The sequence below is a fragment of the Rousettus aegyptiacus genome, unplaced genomic scaffold (assembly GCF_014176215.1).
Source record: "Rousettus aegyptiacus isolate mRouAeg1 unplaced genomic scaffold, mRouAeg1.p scaffold_m13_p_1, whole genome shotgun sequence".
Taxonomy (NCBI): Eukaryota; Metazoa; Chordata; class Mammalia; order Chiroptera; family Pteropodidae; genus Rousettus; species Rousettus aegyptiacus.
In genome coordinates, this window is record NW_023416284.1 from 14,493,900 (window position 1) to 14,513,033 (window position 19,134).

At 46.5% G+C, this 19,134-nt stretch overlaps 1 protein-coding gene and 1 pseudogene across 1 annotated transcript; both read right to left on the reverse strand.

Moving 5' to 3' along the window:
* Positions 1-173: 173 nt before the first annotated feature.
* Positions 174-14,674, reverse strand: HMGCL (3-hydroxy-3-methylglutaryl-CoA lyase). The gene is made up of 9 exons (XM_016126762.2): positions 14,561-14,674; positions 11,107-11,190; positions 9,725-9,832; positions 8,937-9,032; positions 7,714-7,862; positions 5,084-5,147; positions 3,423-3,611; positions 1,939-2,064; positions 174-938 (listed from the first exon to the last, which is right to left on the reverse strand). The coding sequence occupies exons 1-9, from the start codon at positions 14,612-14,614 to the stop codon at positions 837-839; spliced, it is 972 nt and encodes a 323-aa protein (XP_015982248.2). The 5' UTR covers positions 14,615-14,674; the 3' UTR covers positions 174-836.
* Positions 14,675-16,832: 2,158 nt separating this feature from the next.
* On the reverse strand, positions 16,833-16,951 carry LOC118605094 (annotated as a pseudogene).
* Between the last annotated feature and the right edge of the window lie 2,183 nt (positions 16,952-19,134).

The window sequence follows — 19,134 nt, forward strand, 5'->3', positions numbered from 1 at the left end:
ACAGCCCTGGTCACAGAGCCAAGAGCCTCAGAAACAGTCCAAGGTAAATACTCCAAGGTATTCTGGCCAGCCCTGAGTTAAGCTCAAAGCCACCAATTTCCAATCACTATGAATTTGGGGCTCAGGGTGGGGAAACGGAGAAAATCCAGATATTAATAGTCTGCATTTTCCTCTCAGAGTGCAAATAAAGATGTTTTATTCCCCCACTCATACATACACACATCTGCATGGAACACTAGAATGGTTTTATCTCACTTAACCTTTAATTACATAGCTGTTTTCAGAACTCATGTTCTGAGTGGAGATTTTTCAGAGGTGCTGGAGTTGGCAGGTGGCCACTCACCCTTCATTCACAGGGCATTTACTGAAGCTCAGCCCTCACCCTTTCAGCAATGTCTTCTGCCAGCTTTGGGAAAAAACTCCATGCCCTTTTGCCCTATAAATCAGAGAGCAATGGCCCCAAGGCAATAGCAGGGTTGAGCTGTAAAGAGTGGCCAGCTGCAGATTTCAGCCAGAGATGAGACTTGAAGATCAACCCAGCCTGGGAATTGAGTTCCCAAGTGCCCTCAGGGATTCAACTCCTGGACTGCTGGATCCATGGTGAGGGGAGGCCTCCAGCACCCAAAGCCTCTCATGCTCAGGTCTGGCAGGGAGGGCCTGAAGCCAAGCAGCTCCTGTCCCTTGCCTCCTTTCTCCCTGGGGAGACCTATGTGCAGAGCTCGCAGTGAGGTGCCTGGTCCTGTTAATTTTATTCCCATTTCCAGGTGTCCATCTGTGAATCATCCATGCATGCCCCTATTCCTACACAGTGCCCAGAGCTTCAGGTGGGCAAGGGCTCACAGTTTACAGGTAGCCTGAGCCACTTTGGAGCTGGTTTTTCTGTTAAGGACTTGGCAGATAAAGGTCCCAGCTTCCAGGAGCTTCTGAAGATTCACACCCTTTGAGAAACAAGTCAAAGGAGGCAGTAAGTCATGACATGCCCTCAACACTCAGGGAAACAGACTGCACAGACAACTGTGATACCGAGAAAGTAAAGGTGAAGACAAGCGGACTCTTGTTCCTCTGACGTTGCGACACCAACCAGCTGCCTGGGAGGTTGTGTCCTTCTGGCATCTAGGGTTCCCTCTCTGACCCCCCTTGCATAAGATGGCTTAATCTGTGCAATGGTTTGTAGTGCCACCATCAGAATAGGGATCTCGTCAGTTTTGTTTAGGACTCCCATTTCCAGGGCCTAGCACAAGGCCTAGCACAGGGCCTGGCCCACAGTGGTCAAAAACTGCATATTGAAGTAATAAGAACTGTGAGGCAGAGAGAATAAAAACACCATCTAAAAGGGCCAAACCCAAAAACCTCTGTTCATACCAATAGCTTCTTTTTGCTGATGTGCGCTATGTGCTCAGCTCTGGGCTAAGCAGTCTACATTTCTTACTTAATCCTCATAATGGCCCTATAAGAGAGGTGCTATTATTATTCCCACTTCTTAGGCCCATAGAGATGAAGTTATTTGTCAGGTCACACTGCCCGTGAGTGGCAGGACTAAGCTTTAATCAACACTTCTGTCTGATCCCAAAGCACAGATGCCATATTGCTTCCAATCTATGCTGAGGGCCCTTACTGACTGAGCTCCAGGGGGCTGATTCTACTGTACTCACTTGACAGAAGACAAAACAAAAGTTCAGGGGGAACTGACTCATGTGCCTGAGCCCCTTCCAGGAGCTTTCCTTCCACCCTGGTGCCTCCTCAAACTCACACTGAGAGCCTGGCCTTCTTGGTCTCCATCAACCACGCTCTGGGATCTCGAAAACATACGAAAATCCCCTGCCACCTTTCCCCTCTTTACTGCCCCCCAAACAACAAACCCATCAGCTTCTGTCCCTGGTTTCAGGCAGAGCTCTGGCCAGCTCACGGCTGTCACCACAGTGGGGCAGGCAGACTTACCGTGTGAATGCCCAAGCCAGCCAGCATGTACACCAGGTCCTCAGTGGCCAAGTTTCCCGATGCTCCCTGTGCATAGGGACAGCCTCCAAGTCCTGCCACAGAAGAGTCCACGACACTCACTCCCATCTGGAAACACAAGGATGGCAAAACATGGCTGTCACTGTGGGGACCAGAGCCCACAAAGCTGGTCCCTGGAAACCTCCCTCTGTCTGCTGCCTGCAATTCCACCAAGAGTTATCCATTCCTTTGGCTTATGATTCCATTAAAGTTAAAATCCCACTGAAAGAGTTTCTCTTTTTAACTCCTGGAAATGAGTCTTTTTGGCTTACACTGGTTTCCTCTGCCAGGAATATCTTCCCTCAGTTCCTTTAATGGTTTCAAGGTTCCTTCTTACCCTTAAAGTCAGCCTAAAAGCCACCTCCTCAGGGAGGCCCTTCCAGGTCACCGACCTAGAGTAACCCCCTTCCACTGCCGGGATTTCAGACCCCAGCAGTTTACTGTGATGCATTTACATACTGTGTCTCCCCACAAGGTTGCTCTCCTCAGGGGGCTGAGACCATTTCCCTCGGTGGGCTGTCCTACACTCTCCTAGGTGACTGTTTCACTTCCTCCTCTCTCCATAATCCTCTAAAAGACCTTGCCCTTGACAACCACAACTTGAGAAAACGGACCCAGAAAGTAATAGAATCACCTGGCTTAAAGACATGAGCCTCTAGGAGATAACTTGAGGAGAGTGGGGGGGAAAGTGGCCCAGGATAGAGCCTAAAGACAACAGGTCACACTCAGATTAATGCCAGAACAAGGTTCCCGTGGTCGGACACTCAGAACTTCCCTTCTAATGGGCAGCCAGGCCGTGGCCTCCTCATTCAGGGCCAGCCCACAAGAAACAAACTTCAAGGGAAAACCGATCTGAGGTCTCCAGTTGATCTCTGGGGAGCAGCATTAAAGACTCTCCTTCCGGGTGCTCTCTGCCTACCTCTCTACCGCCTGGCTCCTTGCCTGCTCGCCACACAGAGGGCGCACTCACACGCGCAAGCCGGCATGCCACCGCAGGGCCAGGGACACGAGCCAGGGACACCAGTGCTCCCCGAGCCCCACCTCAGTCTGACAGTGCAGCGCTGCCAAGCCCCATTTCTGCGTCCCCTGTCCAGCGGCTGAACCTCTTCCCGTCCTTCAAGCCCTGACAGACCCCTTCTGGCAAATGCCCTCTGACCTCCCAGCCAAGATGGGGGTCTTCCCTAGCTCCGTGCTTCCTCCTTTGTGGCGTTTGTCATAATGCATTAGGGTTATCACTTAACCCCCTCACTGTTGCCCCTAACACATGAATGCGGAGACTTGGGGGAAGGGTCACGTGTCTGTGTCCACCATGGCCAGCCCAGGGCCTGGCACGCAGGTATCAGCATTCAGCACAGTGAAGGCTTGCAGAAAGCATAGAGGAAACACAGCTGTCCGGCTGCCATGCCCTTTGGACATGCGCGGATTACCTGCAGGGCCATCAAGGTGTTGGCCAGGGCCTGGCCGTAGGTGTCATGGCAGTGGACAGCCAGGGCAACCACTGGCACCTCGTACATGACAGCAGAAAGCATGTCCTTCATGGTGCCAGGGGTGCCCACGCCGATGGTGTCCCCCAGGGAAATCTCGTAGCAGCCCATGGAGTACAGCTTCTTGGCGACCTGAGAAAACAAGCAGGCCCTTGGGGGGACACCGGATTTCCCAAGCCAAGGGTCTAAGAGCTCAGAGGCAGGGGTCCTTAGCCTATGTGGAAAACCCCATGTCTGAGCACTAAATTCCTATCAGACCACAGGCTCCTTACAGCTTTACGAGTGGGAATGACAATCCTCGCTCCACTCCTCGGGAGACCAGGACATAAGGAAGCTGCCACTGGGGCCGGGCCCGGGCTCCAGCCCCGGTGCTCGCCTCTGTCTCCAACGTCACTCCTTCACGGAGCAGCTTCACGGACCCTGTCAGACCCGAGTCCTGGAATCAGTAAAATTGATCTCTTTCTTATAGCTTTATCCTCTGTGAGATCTGTGGAACCATGGGTCTGAGGCAGGCTAGTTATTTATTTTTAACAGAAGTACATAACTATCTAAATTTTCAGGAGCCCATGTGGAAACCCCTAAAACCACTGCGAAACCAGAGGAGCACGTGCCCTGCCCAAGGAGACGCTGCCCCGCGTTGTGCTGCTGAGAAGGGGGAGAAAAAACACGGCAGGGCCAGGGGCCCGGCGACGGGCGACTGTGGTGTGCTGGATAAAGGAAATAGCTAGAGGAGTGACAGGAGCTGCCGTGGCCCGCGGGGCAGAGGGCGCAGCGGAGGGAGCGGCTTTGGGTGAGAGCTGCCGGATTAAAATCCCAGTTCTGTTGCTCCCTGGCTGTGGGACCTCAGCAAGAGACTTAACTTTCCTGAGCTTCGATTTCTGCATCTGAAAAACAGCGATGAACCTTCAAAGGGCTACGGTGAGGACTGGTGGCAACGCGGGGCTGGGACTTGACGCCCGGCAGCCATGCTCCTCGGCTGGCAGTCGCGACTCTTACCAGTCCTCATTCTTGGATGCTATGTGGTGGTGAGGGACGAGCATGCGGGCTTTGGAGGTAAACAAGATGGGGGTTAAGACCTCATTGCACCATGTGCAACCTGCGTAACAAGTTAGATAGTCTCAGTTTCCTCAACTGTAAAATGGAAGAACAATAATAATACCCGATCTGAAGGTAGTTTTGAGGACTAAATGACACAAGCTCTTGTGTTGCTCACACCTACTTCCCACACTGTGTTCTCTCAGAGCTGGCCTGGTTGCCATCCAGAGGATGTCAAGTGGCCTCTCTGACCACTCCAAGGAAATGCAGGGACCCCTGGGTGACAAGCCACTCCACAGAAGACTATCGCCTCAATTATCATCTGTCCACAGACCAGATGGAGACTCAATTGGAGGCTTTCACTCCGGGGTGGAGGGCTGGGGCTCCAGAGACCTATCCTCCATGCTCAGCTAGGAGCAAATGCACGGCTGTGCTCATGAGAGGCTTAATGAAGGAGCTGGGTGAATGAATGAAATCAACGACCAACCAGGAAAGGGCGGCGAGAGGAACCTGTGCACTCATAGGCGAGGCGGCCAACCCTCGCGAAACCCCCGCCCTGGCACACACACCTCAGCTACTTTGGCCGGGGAGATCTTCCCTTCATAGGGGCATCCAAGCACACAGGAGACGTACCTGTGGGAAGACGGGGGAGGAACAGTGTCAACGCCCCTGAGCTCCCTGGCCAGCAGGGCTGAGGCGGGGGGTGGCTGTTTGACACTCATTCCTGGTTAGCCCACCATCAAAAACTGAAGCTGGGCTGGAGGCCAAGTGCCTGGGGGAACGACTAACGCCATAATGTGGGGCCAGAAGGAAGGTAGTGCTGCTTAGGGCCAGGAGAAGGCAGTGGAGGGCGGGGACTGACAGGCCAGTACTTCGCGAAGTGGGGGGTGCACAGGTCTCAGGAGAGGCAGCCAGAGACCAGCTGGGGAGAAGGAACTAGAGACAGCAACACATGCAGGCACTTGAGCTGTATAGAGGTGGGGTAAAGCAGAATGTGGGCCAGGGTAGCTGGGCCCATACTCGCAGGAGGAGACCCAGGATCCATGAAACCAAAGGCAGGGACAAGAGCTAGGCTGGCACGAGGGCCAAGGGATCAGCTGCTCTGATGAGCTGCCAGATGATTCATTCACTCATTTATTCAACTGGTATTTACTGAGTTGCCCACTATGGGCCAGTCACAGGGGTAGTGCAGTGAGCAAGACTGACAAGGTCCCTGCCCTCACGGAGCTTATTTCAAGGTAGTGAGATAGCCGATAAAAGGGCAATCAAATAAGTGAATGGATGATCTTAGAAAGCGATGTGCTGTGAAGGAAAGAACGTTGAATGTGACGGGAGCTACTAGAAGAGGCCAGTAGTAGCTGGGTGGCCCAGGAAGACCTCTGGGAAGACGTGACCCTGGAGCTGAGAGAAGGAAAGAACATTCCAGGCAAGGAGAAGATTCAGTTTAGAGGCCCTGAGATGGAAGAGTCGCCATGTTCAAGACAGAACAGAGGATGAACGGCTGAGGAATGGGGAGCAAGAGGCAAAGAAGGACAAGATGAGGTTGGAGAGGTGGGCACAGGCCTGATCACAGGGTCTTGCGAGCTGTGGTAAGGAGTTTGGATCTTGGATATAGGTGGCTTCTATTGCCGCCCTCGCTGTTGGACCTGAGACGCCACTAAAACCTTTTAGAGTCTAGCAAACTATTCTGCATATCAAGAGGCATAACAAATGTTTGCTGGTTAAACAAATTCAGACTCAAAGATCTCAGTGTGTTTTTCTGTTTTAATTCTCCCCCTTATTTTCTGATCATTGCTGAGCAAGGAAAAGGTGAGAGAAATACTGAGGAAAGAGCACAGGCTTGGGAGCTCAGCAGACCTGACAAGCCCCCGCCTCCCTATCCATCCATTTGCCCATCGGTTCCTGAGCACCTACTGTGTGCTGGGCCCTGAGGTGGGAGAGAGGCACACCAGGGACCTGGAGAGATGCGGGCTCTGCCTTTATGGACAGCATGGGCTAGTGGGGGTGGGAAGCGGGGGAAAGTCTAATAAGCAGCTAAGTGCTATGTTAGAGGATGTCCGAGGGACTAGGGGAGCCCAGCGGAGGGGTCCTAACTCCAGATGGGAGACAGAGAAAACTTCCTGGAGAAACTGGCATCCACGAAGGGACCTGAAGGATGAGCAGGAGTTAGCTCTGACAAGTAGGTTGTAGGAGGAAGACAGTTCTGAGTCTACAGAAAGCCAGGCAAAGGCCCAGAGACAAGAAAGGATGGGAGCATGTGACAAATGGAAAGAAGTTGCAGTCGGGCTGAAAAGCGGTGCGAGAGGAAGCAGGGCTGACAGCGAGTGGTGCACAGCGAGGCCGCACAAACGAGAGCAGGGGCTGAATCATGCAGGGTCTTGTAAACCATATGGAAAAGTCTGGAGCCAGGGAGTCACACTGTAAGGTATGTAACCATGGAGTGATGTAATCAGAAAGAGCACTCTGGCTGCAGTTTGGACAGCTGTGTGACCCTACAGCGGGCTCCTCATCCTTCCTGAGCCTCAGTTTTGTCATCTTTAAGTGGGGCTAACCCCATCCTCCTCACTGGGCGATTGTGAAGTTCCAATTGGGTATTACATGGACAATGCCTACCACTACTGCAATTTAAAGATGTGATCTTGGAGACATAAGAGGACTAAGGCAGTGGTCCCCAACCTTTTTGGCACCAAGGACCAGTGCTCCCATGAGAATCTAATGCCTGATGATCGAGGTGGAGCTGAGGCGGTGATGCTAGCGCTGGGGGGCAGCTGCAAATACGAATGAAACTTCACTCACTCACCCTCCGCTCACCTCTTGCCATGCAGCCCAGTTCCTAGCAGGCCATGGACTGGTACCAGCCCGCAAAGCTGGGGTTGGGGACCCTTGGCCTAGGGGATTCTTCAGGAACATGTGAAGAGTCAGTGGTAGAGTCAGGTGTACACTGACCTCTACGAACCCTGTCTAGTGTCCTCTCCTACTAGATTCTTCAGGTGAACAGACCCAAAAGTCAGCATTGGAGAAAGCTCTTGCTAGGATTTCCTCTGGCACATTTACTTGGGGAAAGATGTCTAGATGCAGAGCTTGGGCCACCTGCCCCCAGCATAAAGAGTTTGTGGGGGAGGGTCACTGAGTCAGAGCCTGGTCCTGGTCCAGAGGGTACTGGGGAAAAGACAAGGAGCACCGATGTGCTCTGACTCACCCCCGCACAGGAATACTGGCAGCCTGAGCTGCCTTCAAGATTTGGTCACACCGCTGAAAACTTTCTTCAATGGAGCAGTTGCTGTTCTTCTTGGAGAAGAGCTCAGAGGCAGCTGAAAAGAGGGCCACTTCCTTGGCTCCGGCAGCCACCTGCCAACAGCCAGGGGGATTCCTTTTAGCATTTTTCTCTTCCAAGACCACCAAAGGGGTAAAAACCCTTGTTTTATAGTGAATTTTAGATATATGAATGTTATGGGTTGAATTTTGTCTCCCCGAAAAAAGATATGTTGAAGCCGTAACCCCCAGTACCTCAAAATGTAATCTTATTTTGAAATAAGGTCACTGTAGACATACTCAGTTGAGATGAGGCCATAGTGGTTCCTACTCTAATGTGACTGTTTTCCTTACAAAACGGTGGCCATATGAAGACAGAGAGACACGGAAGGGAAGAGCAGTGAAGGTGAAGGTAGAGATTGGGGTGATGCACTTACAAGCTAAGGAATGGTGACGGTGTCTGGTCACCACTGGAAACTAGGAGAGAGGCCTCAGAGGCCTCGGAAAGAACCAACCCAGCTGCCACCTGGATTTCGGACTTTCAGCCTCCAGAACTGTGAGGGAAGACATTTCTATTGTGTTGAGCCACCTTGTTTTTGGTATTTTGTTATAGCAGCTGTAGGAAGTTAATATGGTGACTTAAATCTCAACGACAAAGAAACCTTGGCCTTCCCCCAAGGAACGCCACTGCCACTGCCACCAGCACCCTGGAGGTCAGCCGCTCTGTGAAAAAACTTGTTGTCTAAGTTAGAATCAACATCTCCAATGACGTTCTCATCCAAAATTACAAGAAACTTGGCAGATATTCGCAGCTACTGTTGAAGCTCTCGTGGAGAACTTGCTTACCTTTTTCTAAAGAGAAAATGGGTAAGGACAACAAAAGCTACCATTTATTAGGCACTTAGCAGTTATCAGGCTCTTGCTGAGCAATTTCTGTGCATTCCGTCTTCGAAATGCTCACAGTGTCAGCCCTGTTTTATAGGCAGAACCTGAGGCTCGTCAGGATCTGAGAGCTGGCAGTGGCAGGGCCAGGCCTGACAGTGGTCATCGCCATCTGAGACAGCCTTTCGGATGGACATCCTGGGACAGAGACTGAGGCCCAGGGCCGAGGCAGGGACCAGTGCCATCAACCTTACGTCAGGGGCCCCTGCCGACGAGCTAGTCTCTTACCGCTGCCTGGAAGCCTTTGATATTTGGGATCAGGACTGGGTAGTTGATGCCAGGAAACTTCTGGATGCCCTTCAACACTTCAGCAGGGTCAGCCATCTGGGAACCAAAGGAGATGCAACTGAGGCGTCACCAAGAACAGGCAGAGAGCCTGTGTACAGAAAATCTTTTAATCATAGGATCTCTGTTCTCCAAAACCCAGGAGAATGAGTCCTTCTGCAGAGGTGACTTCCCCCCATGCTTTTACTATATGTTTGCTGATGGGCCAGAAGGTCCCTTGGTATGGGTGATAGCCCCTTTTTCTCCATATAGCTAATACTGTCAGCTTTACATAAGCAGTAACAGCAGTAACAATACTACCAGACGTTTACTGAGTATGCGCTCCAAGCTGGGAGCTGGGCTCAGCTCTCTCTGTGTTACCCAACACTCACCCGGAACAGGATTTTCCTTCCCCACCTGACTGTCTCTGAAGCAGGCGGCATCAGTCTTTCCCTCTTACAAAGGCAGAAACTTCAAGCCAGGCCTAGAGATTCTAGACTTCTATAGCCAGAGGAGGTCATCTTTGACCAGAGAGGGGATGGCCTTAACAAGATCAACAAGCTAGTCGGGGGCAGAGCCAAGATTGAATCTAAGCGTCCTACCTCCCAGGTTACATTTTTTTGCTGCTAGGACTACTCAAAGCCGGAGACTGGGAAACCTACGTGCCTGACTTCTACTTACCTCCAGGGCAAATGCAAACCTTTCCATCCCACTCCTCGGAAAAATGCCTTTCACTGAGGACTGGAGCTCACCTGAGGAACCCACTTGGGAGACACAAAGCTGGTGGCTTCTATGACGGGGAGTCCTGCTTCAGAAAGCATGTCTATCAGCCTGATTTTCATGGGAGTAGGTATGATATTCTGCAATGGAGAGAGAAACACCGGAACAGACAGGTCAGCAAAGCTGGGAAGAAGTGGCCTCAGAAAGCAGTACCTGTTAGCTCAAACCTTTTGCTATAGTAAGCACTTAACTATCTCAACTTCCAAACACTAACATGAATTCACATGTAATCCTCGCCATTAGATGGGGTTCAAGGAATCTTCAAGTTCTATAGATAGCGTTTTGCAGAAGAGGCAGCTTCTCACCTGAAAAGGAGTTAATATTTACATGGAACAATATTTGTCTGCCATACAAGCTTTTCTTAACAATGTTTATTAATTTATGACCCCATCGTAAAGATGTTAAGAGCAATGTACCAAGAGCAGATGACTAACCCTCTGGGCCTTATGAGATAGGGTCCCAAAATTATCATACCCTCCCCTTGCCCATCTCTCAGCTGGCACATGATTTCCTCCTCATATGGTCAGCCTCCGGTTTCTTTCTCTCCCTCCCTGACTCTGTCTAGTTGCTAAGCAGAGTCTATGGATTCCTCTTTCCAAATCTAATATCATTATCTTGTGTATATGATGGCATGATCTCACTCCAATTCATCCCACAGGAATCCTCTTAAAAAAAATTTAAAAAAAGCAACTTTACTTAATGAAAAAAAAATACATGATTATTTCTGAAACATCTGCCAAAAACAAAAGAAAACCACCCTTAAAAACCTCTTGGTTATGTAACTTTCTAGATCTGTGCAGTCTAATATGTTATATACTAACCATTTGTGGTTATATAAATTTAAATGAATTAAAATGAAAAATAAAAATTCAATTCCTCAGCCACACTAATCACATTTCAAGTGCTCAGTAGCCACCTGTGTGTAGTGACTACCACATGGGACAGCTCAGGTCTAGAACATTTCCATCTTCACAGAAAGTTATATTGGATGGCACGCTTCTAATTTTCTGCTATTAGGGTTGTAAAGAACATCCCCAAGGCTAAATCTCTGCATGTGGCCTTAGTGACTTCCTTTGAGTAAATCCCCTTATGCTGGGGCTAAGGTCCTCGCCTGCACTCTACACGCCCACAGCACTCATCATCCACCCCGTCCCCCTGGGCCTTGGGATGCACACAGGGATAGCACACCTGTGGTACCGTCTTCTTCCCTTGCTTAATCATCACAGGTGCCTGCCTGGTTTCCCTGGCACTACCCTACGTTGGGCAGAGTGATCACGTCTCACATCCCTGATGCACCTGCCTAGGTCAGCTCTCGATGGTCGAAAAAACTTTTTTGGTTGATCTCCAACTTTACCTTTTCATTTTGTAGTCCGTCTCGGGGACCAACTTCCACAATTTTCACCTGCTTTGGGAAAGTTCCCACAGATGAGGTGCTGACCTTAGGTTAAAAAGAGGAAACAAAAAATGAGAAGAAGAGAATGTCACAATTCCCTAGTGGGAAAAATCTGGAAGAATGGATCCATCTTCACTAATAATGAGACAAGAAGCAGTATTGTTCACCATTTAATTCACGCTTGGTCTCTTTAAGAATTAAGAGCAGAAAGAAAATGTCATTTAGTAAGAGGAATAAACAAGATATTTGTGCTCCCAGTACAGGCCCGTTTCCAACTCCCCTGAAGTCCGGACCCATTTCCAACTGCCTGACAGCTAAGCATTTACACAAAATTATTTGTACCTCTCAAACCTTGAAGTCCCAAAGCAGAACTGTTTAATTCCTCCTAAAGCCCAGCTGATTTTATCCTTTCTCAGTAAAAAGCATCATATGCATCCCGTTGCTTAAGCCAGAAACGTGACTCATCCCTTCTCCCCATTCACCATGGTCTATAAAGTTCTTATCATTCGGCTACTGCAGATGCCAGTGAACTCATTTCATCACTGGTTCCTCCTGTTTGACATCTCCCTCCCCCACAGCATGGGGTCACTATGCTCCAGTCCCACTGGCCTTTCTCCCACACAGAGCCTCAGTTACTCTTCCCTCTGCCCAGAGTGCTCATCACCTGGCTCTTCCCACATCTGGTTCCCTCTCTCTTATCTTTCGGTCATAGATGGGCCTCTTCTGACCACCCGTTGTAAATAAAGCTACCAATCCCCTCACCCTCAGTATTTCCTATTTCGGGACTGTAATTACTTTCTTCAGAATACTGCAAATAATGTCCACTCAGGGTTTCCTCCAGTAGAATATGAACTCTTTGAGGGACTTTGTCTCGACTTCCACTTCATCTTTTGTGTTTGGCATTGTGCTTGGCATAAAGTAGGCACTCACTAAAAAGTTACTGAAACAACAAATAACTGTTTGAAGGGCACAGATATCCGAGCAGAGGGCAATTACTGGGTGTGGGGAGGAGTTAGTCTTGGACTTAGTGAGGTTGGGGGATGGAGGAGGGCTCTGATCATCACAGTCACAAGCTGGGTGGTGACAAGGAGAGCGGTCTGAGGGAGATGACACCTTCAGCCACTGAAGACATTTTTTAAAAAAAGGCCTTGAGTCTCTCCTCTATATAAAGTCTGCCCCAAATCTTCCTCTCCTCACTCCACGTAATACAATTTCCCTCTTTCTTCTATTCTTCTCAATACTACAACACTGAGAATTAATCATATTGCAATGTGGCAAGGGGAGAGGTGCACTGTGTAATCTAGTAAAGATCTCCTGAAATGCCTAAGGAAAGAAATATTCCCCACTATATCAGCTGGAACTTGAATGACTCTCTTGGACTGGCCTTGGTTTTATCCACCAAGCTTCCCAGAGATTAAGGTGATGAACAACTGAATTGCACGATATTAACAGGCTAAGCTGTAGGGTCCCTGCAAGTTGAATCTCTCTCCAACAAGGGTGTTCATTCTCTGTTGGTACGTAACCCTAAAACGACCCACTGCAATGTAAGCTTCATGAGGCAGGGACTTTGTCATCTTCACTGTTATATTTCCAAGGCCCTGGGACCTAATAGGGGCTCAATAAAGAATGGTTGAATGTTGTTGAAACAACGGGAAGCTTGCTTCCAAGTTCCTTTTATTAGAACAAAATAAACTCAATTTCACTTCCTTCCACATAACTCTTCATATAATAACAATTTGCATTTATTAGGCATTTAATATTTGGAGACACTTACAAGTGCCTTCTACACATTAACCCATCTCTCTCTCTCAACAACCTTATTAGGTAGAAACAATTACAATTCCCATTTTATTGTGAGAAATGTGAAACCCTAAAAGATTAAGTAACTTTTCCAAGGTCACACAATTACTAGTTGCTAAGCCAATATCTAACTTGGCAGTGTGGATCTAGAGCATGTGCTCTTAACCTCTAGGTCATGTGGCCTCTTTGCCACCTTTTAGTCCCTCCAGGCATCTCTTCTTTTGGTTAAAGATCTAGTTTTGTCACTCTGTAAAGTTCTGCTCAGAGATGATTCCCCTCTAACCGCCGGTCCTGAGCCACAGCTTCCGGAGCTATGGTGTACCTATATCAACGGCTGCTACCGACTAAAGCCCAGTTCCACCTTCGGGCATCAGTACCTCATTTAGTCCTCACACAGCGGGGACTATCATTATCCCAGCTCCACAGAGAAAGAAACCGCCTCAGAAAGATTACCCCAAATCATGCAGCTAGGAAGTAAAGAAGTTTGGACTTGAACCGTCTGCTTCTGGTATCACGTCTATGCTAGTAACTCCATAGAGGACCTATTGCCACCATCTCATTAAACCAGGACATTTTTTTCACAGCATATTGATATCCACCATCCATTCCATTTAATTTTTTTTTAACTTTTCAAGTTGGAATTACTATCTTTTTTTTTTTTTTTTTTTAATACATGCTCAACTGGTAGAGGTGGCTGGCTAGTAGACATTAAAGTGGTTTTCTGAGAGGGGTTCACTGCCAAGATAGTGCAATCTTTTCCTACCACACAGTTATAACTCCTAAACTCTCTAAGGCAAAAATACACTGAAAAATCACTTACTAAGAGCTAAAACAAAATCAAATGCTTTACCTACTTTTCTTTAATTTCAAAACGACCCTGAGGTAATGTCTACCCATGTTAAATGTCTGTCCATGTTTACCCATGAGAAAATTGAGGTTTATAGAGTAAATAACTATGTCACACAGCCTAGAACGTGGCAGAACCACTGGCCCACACACTTGAACTTAAACTAACACGATTTAGTTAACCCTTACCTAACTAGGTCTCTGATATTTTCCTTCCACTCACAGCATGGGAGAGGAGAAAAACATCAGGATCAAACTGGCTCAAAGTACAGTTCCAAGGGAATCATAGCTTGGCCCAAGCAACCCCAGCCCTTGCAAGGTACTTTGGGACAGTCGCCAAGTGTCCCCAAACGCAACAAGAGCTGGAAATGAAGTCGAAGGGAGAGAATGGCCTTGCTTTTCCCACTAGAATCTGGAAGGGTATTTGTGATTTTTCGGTAATGAGGAGCTTGGAGAAGTCTGACGCTTAATTAGAGGGAGAAAGATGCCAGAGTCACAGCGAAGCGCCTTGAATAGGGAATCAGGACACTGGTCTCCATGACCCAGACAAGTCGCTCCCCATCTCTGGGCCTCCGTTTTCCCCCACTCCCCTCAAGGGGTTTAGGCACGACAGAGAGGGTCTAAGACTCCGAGGCCCCCTTGACTCGACTCTAGCCTGAACAGGTGTGCGGCTTCGCGTCTGGTGGAGTGAGCCGACCGAAGGCAAGCCCCCGACCCGCACTGTCGCGTGGCCTGCAGGGCCGCCCCTGGGCTAGCAGGGAGCACTTACGGCCCGGAAGGACGCCAAGCCCACCAGTCTCTGCGGCAACGTCTTTCCTCGCATCGTCGCTATCTTGGCCCAGGAGGCTGCTGGGAGGCCCAGGGTTGCCCCAGTGACCGCCCACCGCTGAGTGGCCATGGCCACGCCTTTTGGGCGGGGCTCTGCAGCCACGTGGCGTCTCTTCCCTTGCTCCACCCCAGCTTCACTCCCATAGTTCGATTTCTGTCACCACATATTTGACCCCTTTTACCCCTTCTACCGCCCTCCTCCCCTCTCCCCCCAGCCTCTGATAAACCCTAGTCTATTGTCCATGTCCACGAGTCTCTGTTTGTCCTAGTCTGTCGCCATAAAAAAAATTAATTGAAAAATAAGGAAAAGAAAAAATAAAATATTCTGTAAAGAAAAAAAAATCTTGTAGTTCAGTTACTGTGTTGAAATAAAAATATTTTTAAGTTTTGAAATCTAAAAAGAAGATATAGAACGGCCCAAAAACACATAAAAAGATGCTCAACATCAGTAATCATTAGGGAAATGCAAATCAAAAGCACAATGAGATACCACCTCCCATCTACATAATAGCTATGTTAAAAAAAAATGTCTGGGCTAGGATGCAAAGGAATTGGAATCCTTATAGGTTACTATTGGTGGGAATGCAAAACGGTCCAGCTGCTGTGGAAAACAGTTTGGTGGTTCCTCAGAAAACTAAGCATAGAATTATCATATGACCCAGCAATTTCACTGCTAGGTATGTGGCCAAGAGAACTGTAAAGCAAAGATTCAGAGAGATAACTTGTATGTTGATGTTTATGGCAGCAGTATTCACAAGAGCCAAAAGATCTAAACAATTCAAATGTCTATCAACTGATGAATGGATAAACAAAATGTGGTGTGTGTGCGTGTGTGTGTGTGTGTGTGTGTGTGTGTAATAGAATATTATCCAGCCAAAAAAGGAATGAAATTTCAATACATGCTATAATATAAATAATCTGGAAAATATTATACTAAGTGAAACCAACCATATACAAAAGGACAAATATTGCATGCTTCCACTTATATGAAATGTCTGGAATAGGCAAATTCACAGGGACAGAAAGTAGATTAGTCATTAGACAATGCTGGGAGAGTGTCGAGGGAAGATGGGGGTGACCGCTAAAAAGTACAGGGTTTCTTTTTAGGATGACAAAAATATTCTAAAATTGATTGCATGGTTGTTGGACAACTCTGTGAATATATTAAAAACCACTGAATTGTACATTTTAAATGGGTGAGTTGCAGAATGTAAATTATATCTCAAAAAATACACATAATTAAATAAATAAAGGGAGGAAAAGTCCCTAAAATGGCCAACAACACAGTCCTTTGAGCCTCAAAGGCACAGTCTCACCTTTCCAACTGCTTGAAGTTGGTTCATGGCCCAAGGAAGCCTCCACAAGTACAGTGTCATGGGCCTTACAAAGTCTCCTCAGCTGTACCACATGTCCCCTGGTAGCAGCTGTGGCAGGATTTCCTATCTTCAGAAAATTCCCAGCCCATTAATGGCCTGTGGGAGTCACTTTTGTCAGTTTTCTAAATAAGCACAGTGAAAAGTAATTTGTCAGCTTAAGACTTGTGGCAGATAGGAGGAAGTGGCCTTCCAAGGTCCCTAAAGAGTTGAGACATGCCTCAGGCCTCAATTTTAAGATGGGTTCAACCCATTCTTCACTGCAAACTGTCCTGGCCTGGTCTGGTAGTTCCAACACTAAATTATTTGAGACATTTGAACTAAGGGCAAATTTGTATAAAGTTCAATTTACTTGTCTCCAGTGAGAAAGATCCTCCAAGGTAGGTTTACTGGAGACATTTGACATTATTTAGAAGGTTTAAGAGTTGGGGACATACCTTGATCCTCTGTTTTGTAAGGGGGTTCTTATCCACAAGCCGCCACAGCAAACCATCCTTACCTGTGACCCTTCGCTGAGCTAGTCCACCTGATCGGGGAGGCTGAAAGCAAATGATACACCTCAGACTTCTATTTTGTAAGAAGCTGGATCGACTAATCTCCATTAGACACTGAATTTGGAATCATATCTACTCCAGACATTAAGGTGCAATCTGCAAGTCTTAGAGATGGGGCAGAGTTTGGGACTCGAGCTAGTAAGGGCTGGATCTACAAAACTCTGATAGAATCAATCACTGTGGAATCAAGCCCAACAGGTGCAGATTTACTCTAGACACTTGATGCACTTATTCAAGACTGAAGAGTTGGGGACACATATTGAGACTCAAAATATTTATTTATTTATTTATTTAGCATCCGGTCTTCCTAGGTGGTCTCCCATCCAAGTACTAACCAGGCCCAACCCTGCTTAACTTCTGAGATTAGGTGGGCTCAGGCACGTTCAGGGTGGCATGGCTGTAGACTGGGACTCAATTTTGTAAAGAGTTGGATCTGCCAATTTTCAAAGCAGCCATTCTTGAATAATGCCCAACAATGCAGATTTACTCAAGACATTGTGTGCAATACTGAAGACTTAGAGTTGGGGCCACACTTTGGAATTGGATTTTAAGGAGTTGGATCTACTGGTCTCCATGGGAACCATCGTGGAATCACACTTTAAAGCACTTCAAATATCCAGTGTCTTCTGGAAGAGTTAAGAGCTGGGAATACACCTGGGGCCCCGATTTTGTCAGGAGTTGGATCTATTCTCAGAGACGTTCCTCGGGATTTACTGGGGACCTTCCATACAATCAGAGAGGTTGAGGCGCGAAAGCATCCAACGGGGCTGAGAAGTCTCCCAGCTCCATCTTGCGGTCCCTACAGCTCCTTCCTCTGGGAAACTTAGGGCTATCTGCGCTATAAGAGTTGAGTTTCCTGCACGACTTTTGCTAATTTTGTTTTAGATACTTTAATATCTTTTGTTATTACAGTAAATGGAAGTTTTTCATTGTTTACTTATTTCTGGACTGTAGAAATGAAATTTTTATTTATTGATCCAACAATCTACTAAAGTATCTTATTAATTCTAATAATTCATTTGTATATTCTGTGACATTTTCTGTGTGGACAATCACATCATTCGAGAACAGCTTGGTTCCTTCCTTACTAATTCTTTACTTCTTTATCCCTTTTATGTATTTTACTGTATTTATTAGGGCATTTCAAACAACACTGAATACAGTGATAACGGATATCTCATCTCACTCCTGGTTGGAAAGGTTTGCTTGTAAACACCTGCCCTTTAAGTATAAAGTTTGCCATAAATTCTTAGTTTGTACTCATTTCTTGTCTTGCTTGGCAAAGAGTTTTTTTTCTTAATCATTAATGTGTTTTAAATTTCATTAAAAAATTTTTTTCAGAAATTATTGAGAATATCATCTAGCTTTTCTCCTTTAATGTGGTGAATTCATTGATAGATTTTCCATGTAATGGTAACCTTAAATTCCTGAAATGTAACCAATTTTAACATGATTTATTATGCTTTTATGACTATTGCCTGGATTCAATTTGCTATATTTTCCTTAGGACTTTTTGAATCTTTGTTCCTGAGTGGATAGAATTTTCCTCTTATTTTAGTCTTCTCCTGTAATTGTGGTGTCAAAGTTACTGTAATATTAAGAGTAAGTTGAGACATGTTCCCTTTTTCTATTGTCTGAAAAACTATAAGACTTCCAATCTCTTTGGAAGTTTTGTGGGACTTATCTGTAAAACCATCTGGGTCTGGTGTTTTCGTTGTAATTAAGATTGTACACTAGACTCAGTTTCTTTAAATGTTAGAGGACTTTAAAGTCCTATTTCCCTGTAAGCCATTTTGCTTAATGCTATCTTCCAGAAACATGTTCATTTTATTTTAAATTTTATTAGTATAAAATCATTCATATTATTCTTTTTAATCTTGGTGTATAATGTCTGTTTCCATTCCTAAAATTGTTTCCTCGTGCCTTATCTCTTTTTCCCTTTGTCTATTTTATTAGTATTTCAAAGAATTAGCTATTGGTTGTGTTGATCATTAATTATCGTGTTCTGCTTCTTTAGTTTCTGTTTCTCATTTCATTACTTCTACATCAGACATATTTTGCTGGTACAGTTGTTGTCTAGGTCAAAAGACAGATTCCTGGTGCTTTCTACCATCTTCCCAGAATTCTCTCTAAAGTTTTTTTTTTTAAGCTACATTTCACAAATTTTAATAGTATTTTCATAATCACTCTAAAGATTTTCTAATTCCCCTTATGGTGCCTTCCTTGATCACTGAGTTAGTTATTTAGAAGTATGTTTTAAAATTTTCAAACATGGGGTTTTTTTCCTCCAAGTTTTTATAGTCCTTTAATTATGTTGCTGACATATTGTACAGTCTATACAGTATTGCTTCTTTGGTATTTACATTTGTAAATGTTCCGTATGTGCTTAAGAAAAATATTCCTTAAATAATGGGTAGAAATTTCTAAATATACCTATTAAATAAAAAATAGAGCATTTGATTAGATCACAACTAAAGGGTTATTCTGGTAGTTTACCCAAAAGAACAGTATTAGAAGTGAGGAGCAGAAAGACCAAACAGATTTCATTTTTTCGTTCTGCATTGAGGAGGCTTGGCAGGCCCTTTTTA

Excerpts from the sequence above, each read along its gene's own strand:
- HMGCL (XM_016126762.2), bottom strand. The coding sequence starts at position 14,614 with ATGCGAGGAAAGACGTTGCCGCAGAGACTGGTGGGCTTGGCGTCCTTC. Across the intron at positions 9,033-9,724 it reads CTCCCAAGTGGGTTCCTCAG|ATGGCTGACCCTGCTGAAGT; the intron begins GTGAGCTCCAGT and ends TTTGGTTCCCAG. Across the intron at positions 5,148-7,713 it reads GCCAGTATTCCTGTGCGGGG|GTACGTCTCCTGTGTGCTTG; the intron begins GTGAGTCAGAGC and ends GTCTTCCCACAG.